The 6,101-nt window shown below is 34.1% G+C and overlaps 1 protein-coding gene across 1 annotated transcript in view; it reads left to right on the forward strand.

Moving 5' to 3' along the window:
• Positions 1–5,843, forward strand: part of LOC118742393 (sodium-dependent nutrient amino acid transporter 1) — a gene marked incomplete in the record, with an annotated part of 80,442 nt that extends 74,599 nt beyond the window's left edge. The window contains 7 exon segments of the mRNA XM_036474442.1: positions 3,851–4,076; positions 4,134–4,404; positions 4,469–4,572; positions 4,651–4,840; positions 4,911–5,187; positions 5,248–5,424; positions 5,486–5,843. Coding sequence (XP_036330335.1) covers positions 3,851–4,076; positions 4,134–4,404; positions 4,469–4,572; positions 4,651–4,840; positions 4,911–5,187; positions 5,248–5,424; positions 5,486–5,736 — 1,496 coding nt within the window.
• Positions 5,844–6,101: the final 258 nt, after the last annotated feature.

The following is a 6,101-nucleotide window of genomic DNA, read 5'->3' on the forward strand; positions in this document are numbered from 1 at the left end:
AATAATAATAATAATAATAATAATAATAATAATAATAATAATAATAACAGCATAAAATAACAGGTTTGGTAGCTGGCGAGGCCTAGTCTTCAGTCTACTTTTGTGTGCGGCGGGCCGAAAGACCTAGTTTCCGCTCCGCGCTGCGGACAGGCTTTTGATCAAGGTCGGTAAGGCCGGGTTTTGAAAAATGAAAGAAAAAAAATTTCACGTTTGAATGCTTCCACTATTTTGGAAAATACTTGAAATTAATTTCAAATACCTGCAATTATTTAAAAAACTATTCATAAACATTTTCCCAAAGGAAACATTTAATTAAAAAATATTTTTAATTTGCCATCTATACTGGTATATATTTTGAAAGCCGTATTTTTCTAATCGTAAAACTCGAGAACAGCTGTACCGATATTTTTGAAATTTTGGACATCGACTCTAGAGATATATAATATCAACACCAAACTCATGAAAAAATGGGAATTAATTGAAAAAAGGGCATATGTGGTGTGAGAAATTCAGTTTGTAGGGGGGGTGTAGGTGGGGGGGGAGGGTGGCTCGAGCACCCCCTGCCCCTACCTGGCTACGCCCATGATTGCAGCTAACAATTTTTACCTTTTGGGATGCTAATTTCTTGAAAAGTAATGAATATCTAAATCCCGGGACTAATCCCGGGATTGTGAGAACGACATCATGAAAATCCCGGGATCGTACAAAATGAAAAAATTAACATCCCTAGTAGGTACATACCGTTATGTATAATGTGCATGCCCAATAAAATTTATAAAAAAATACATACAGAGGTCAAAAAATTATTGCCGAACCACTTTTTGCCAAGTTTTAACGTATTATTTTTGTTGTTATTAAATTTTGGTTACTTTTTTTATAAATATAATTCATTATTTAACAAATCCCTTGTAGAATATAAAATACATGCACATCCACATTATATACAAGTACTCTCAGAAACACATTCACGCATATTTGGATTTATCTTACTTAGTTAGGTAGCTTCCGAAAATAAAAATATCTATGTATCTATGTTTGTATTAATTTACATTAGGGCGGTCCAAAAACAATTTTTTCAGGCACTCACAGAAATGTAGAACATCGAAAATAGGGAAGCCCATGTGTTTTTGTGGTTTTGAGATTGATTAATATTTATTGAAGCCTATGTATTTTATATGTCCACTTTATATAAGTCATTTATGTTTTTAGCTGTATAAAAACCGCAAAACGACTCAGAATTAAAATAAAACTACCATGAGATTTATGTAAACATTCAATTTAAAAACAATTTATGTTTTCATCAGTTAAATGTGCTTCATATGCATATACAAATAAACATATTGCGCAAAAGCTTATACTTCTATTTCACACCAAAGCTACATTTTTTCCAAGTAAATTTGCAAAGAAGCAACACGGTGCTAAGGGAGCGGTGCGAGAGAGACAACTGTCAGTTTATCGAACCTTGTATTATTGAATCATGGCTTCGAACCTTAAAATTAAAGAAGAACCGACTTCCATTTTAAAATTTATCCCACTTGAGACTATTTTAAGTAGGGAAGCATACAAAAAAAAAAATTGGGTTAGGCTCTCATGGTCTCAAATATGCATAATAATTTTATGTTTTGCAGATTTGTGGAGGGAAATATTCTTGTTCGTTTAAAAAAAATATTTATTTTTTAACAATTTTATTGAACTTGAGGCGGTTTTTAATCAAAATTTATGGTGGGAAACAACAGTAGCAAAACTTCTACCAATCCACTATGGGAAATTTGACCCTATTTTGGGGCCAAAATTCTAAAAGTTGAAATATCAGTTTAAAACTTGGCCCAGTAGTAGGACTAGAAGTAGTGGCCTTGCCGCGCAAAAATTAATCCGCAATGGTGACACCTCCTAAAAATAGCGTAATGGTCACACGGGGTCCAGTGGACCCGAAACCCATAAACAGATGCCTCGTATGTTCTATTTTAAATATCGACTCGAATCCTCCACTGACCTTAAGTTTAAAACTTTCTCTTTGTTATCTGATAGGTTTTTTTCCAACTTTTAAATTATAGCACCGTGAATTATTTCACAAAACTCATGATTTTGTACCAAGTAGTTATCTAAGAAAAATTATAATTTCTTTAATATCGCACAAAATTGCAGTATAAGATTATGGGGAAATAAGAGATCAGGGACTATTCTACCGATTTAGGATGAGTTTTTTTTAAACGTTTTTAAACATTTTTTTAAAACACTAAATAAACTTCTTCTTTTTTTTTTAATTGTACAATTTCACTTTAAAGTCAACAACCTTTAAACTATAATTACAGTGACCATCCGTCTAGTATTATACGCGACAGTCCACTTTTTTGGCCCATTGTCCTGGTAATTCATTTATTTTATGTATGTTCTGTATTTCTCTTAATGTCCTATATTTGTCCCGGCTTCGGTGTTTCGCCGCCTTAACAGCTCATTAAAATGGCATGCCTATGAACGAGTTTTAAGTGATGTTTGTATATAACGTAATTTTCTCCATAAACAGTTGTTATTTTCTAATCTGAATGCCTGCGATACATACATTGACCACAATAGAAATTAGGACTCGACATTTTAGTAAGTTTTGGCTATTTGGCTAAAGTAAAGCTCCTTTCCTAATAAAACCCATATAATACCAAGTTTCCAACTTTGTGCAAAAAACTATAAAAATTAATTCTGCAATGTTTCGCTAAAATTTCAATCATTTTAATTAGAATCTTTAGAAAAAAAATTTGGTTTGCAGTTTTGTAAGTCATTAAAATTGAGTATTATAAAGTGCGAGTGGAAAGTCCTGCTCATTTGCTTCTCTTTTAAAAAAATGGTCGAACATACTTACTTTGTATGAAAAAAATGCGTAACACCGTCAACAAAAAAATTGCTAAAAATTTGTGGTAAGCCTTAGCGACTTAAAATTGCACTTTATTATACTAAAATTTAACGAACTTTTTAACAAATCTTACGGGGTAAAAATCTCGAGAAAATAATCCCACAAATTTGTTATGTTACTATAAGGATACAGTCTCAGGGCTAATACATCTAGGATTATTTAAGAAGGCTTTAAGATCTGTAAGCTGTTGTGGAACAAATTTGAAAAATTATTTTTTGTCCCGTATTCGGCTCTCATAAATATGGTCACCGTAACTATAATAGAAGTTTTAATTGGTAAATATTCTGCTAACCGTCACTCTTTCTTTCCACTTTTCACTTTTGAAAAGCAGCAAATAGATAAGGAGATACAAGCATTAGAAAGTGGCACAAAATCAAGCTACACACTTTTCGTTTACAAAAAATTTCGAAACTATCTGTTTGAGGGTTACCAAATCAACGGTTAGTCAATTTATCGAAAAACAGAGTTTTACTTTGAAGTATTCTCTGTAAGATAAGACAAAAAAAAATAATTTCAAGCAAGTCAAGAAATTTACTTTTGGCCACAAAATAGGCTCAACTTTCCCATAGTGCAATCGTTAAATTTCCACAATAACTTTTCATCAAAAGCGGCCTCAAGCTCAATAAAATTATGGATATGTTAGGCTAAAAACAGCAGAGGAAAAAATCACAGGTAAAATAAATATTAATACGCCACAATATCAGTGTCACCACCATTAAATTCTAACCGATTCCAAAAGAAAAAATATGAGATCCTTTTTGTCCATTTTCTATATTTCTGGAGGTGGCAGCAGGGAAATTCCAAAATGTGGATTTCCCTGAGTAATTTTGGACCACCCTAATATGTATGTATGAACATGTCAGTTTGGGCAATAATACTTAATTGATTTTTCCTTGAAATATTCCACCCAACAACTGCTTTAACAATCTACTTACAACATTTTAGGAGTTGGATATGGACAAGTGTTCGGTACGGCTATTGTGTCCACGTACTATGCCACTTTGATGGCTCTTACTCTTCGTTATTTGATAGAGTCGTGTTATCCGACGCTGCCCTGGAGTTATTGTCGCGAAGAGTGGGGCGACGCCTGTATCGATTCGAAGCTCAATAAAACAAACGTTTTCACAAATGAAACTAAAGTGAAAAGCACATCGGCGGAATTTTATTTCACGTATGTATTCAAGTAGGAATTTTACAGCAGCTTTATTTTGAAAATCTCCAACTTTAGAAAAGTAATTTTGCGAGAAAAGGACTCCATACATGATGGAATAGGTTACCCAAGTTGGTCGTTAGCCCTGACACTAGCTGTTTCTTGGCTCGTGATAGTCTCCATACTTCTTAAAGGCATTAAGAGCTCGGGCAAGGCATCATATGTCCTTGCACTTTTTCCCTATGTGGTTATGTTTATCCTACTCATACGTTCATTGACACTGCCAGGCGCTCTCAATGGTGTTTTGTATTTTCTGAAACCTCAGTGGGATAAACTTCTAGACCCAAAGGTATGCTCTTCAGACTAACAAGTATTACATATTAAAATTTTAATTACTTCCGTTCTTTTGATAGGTATGGTATGCAGCTGTTACTCAAGTATTTTTTTCGCTTGCCATTTGTTTTGGAAACATAATCATGTACGCCTCGTACAACCGATTCCGGCACAACATAAAAAGGTAATATCAATACCATATGAACTGTACAAACCTTTTGCAGAAATACATATTTTTTTATTTTTAATATTTTTTGTGTAGGGACTGCACAATTGTCACCACCTTAGACACGTTCACTTCGCTTCTCTCTGGTGTAATCATTTTCGGCATCCTCGGAAACTTAGCTCACGAATCAAATACCTCTGATATACAAAATGTTGTAAAGAGTAACACGGGACTCGCGTTCATCTCGTATCCAGACGCCATATCTAAATTTGAGTTTCTACCACAAGTGAGAATTCTTCAGACGTTGCTTTGACTTTGTAATTCGAATGTTGTGTAAATTGTGTGTAAACGTTCAGGTATTTTCCGTGCTCTTCTTTTTGATGTTGTTTGTACTGGGTATCGGAAGCAATGTGGGCATGGCTTCGTGTGTTATGACCGTATTAAAAGATCAATTCACCAACACAAAACAATGGATTATTGCTGTGGGCATCGCTGTTGTATGTTATGGAATCGGCCTTATATATATAACTCCAGGTGGTCAATATCTATTGAACTTTATGGACTTCTACGGGGCGTCGTTCGTAGCTTTAGTATTGGCGATATTCGAACTGATCGCTGTTGGCTGGATATATGGTGTGTTCATGTAAAGATAGTAAACTGACTAATTCTGACCCTATGTTCATTCAATTTTAGGCGTAAAAACCCTGTGTCATGACGTTTACTTCATGTTGGGTATAAAAACTTCTCTCTATTATCGGATTTGCTGGGGATTAATTACACCCGCCTTCATGGCTGCAGTTCTGATCTATACGCTGGTGAACTATACGCCCTTACAATACAATGGCTATACCTATCAGGATGGATTATACAGTATAAACAGCGGAAACTCTTTATCTGTAATTTGTAAAAATATATATTAAATTTTTTTCAGTTTTTGGTTGGTGCGTCTCAGGTTTCGGCTGTGGTCAACTACTTGTTTGGGCTATAGGCGAAGTTTGCTACCGAACCAGTGGGACAATGTGCGAGCGGATAAAGGAAAGCTTTAAGCCCGAAGCCGATTGGGGGCCATTGGACCCTGCTACTTTGAAAGAGTATCAGCTATTCAAAACAGAAGAACGGACAAATGAAATGTTTAAAAAAACTGGGATCTGCTACAAAATATACGATAATATATTTGGTTAGAATTTAAGTACATATCTGTATATAAGTACATAAGTAAATAGTTTAATATCGCTGACATATAATATGTATGTACATTAGACTGTCCCAAGAATATTTCGAAAACAAATTGTTTGCAAATTTTTATATGAATACGCTCTATATTTGTGTTTTTTATCCTAAATAAGATACATACATATGTACATATATTGAAGTTTGACCGTAAGAAAATGATACCCCGTGCCGACTTTTAGTTGAAGTTTTAGTTAATAACTTGAATTAAGGCTTCCAAAGTGTTCATGAAAACTATGAAAAATTCTATATGTTTTCCATATTTGAACGCATTTCTAGTAAATCTGCACCTTTAAATTTTAAAAGGACGGCAGAAT

Source organism: Rhagoletis pomonella, unplaced genomic scaffold, assembly GCF_013731165.1.
Source record: "Rhagoletis pomonella isolate Grant_MI unplaced genomic scaffold, Rhpom_1.0 Rhpom_scaffold_00007, whole genome shotgun sequence".
Classification (NCBI taxonomy): Eukaryota; Metazoa; Arthropoda; class Insecta; order Diptera; family Tephritidae; genus Rhagoletis; species Rhagoletis pomonella.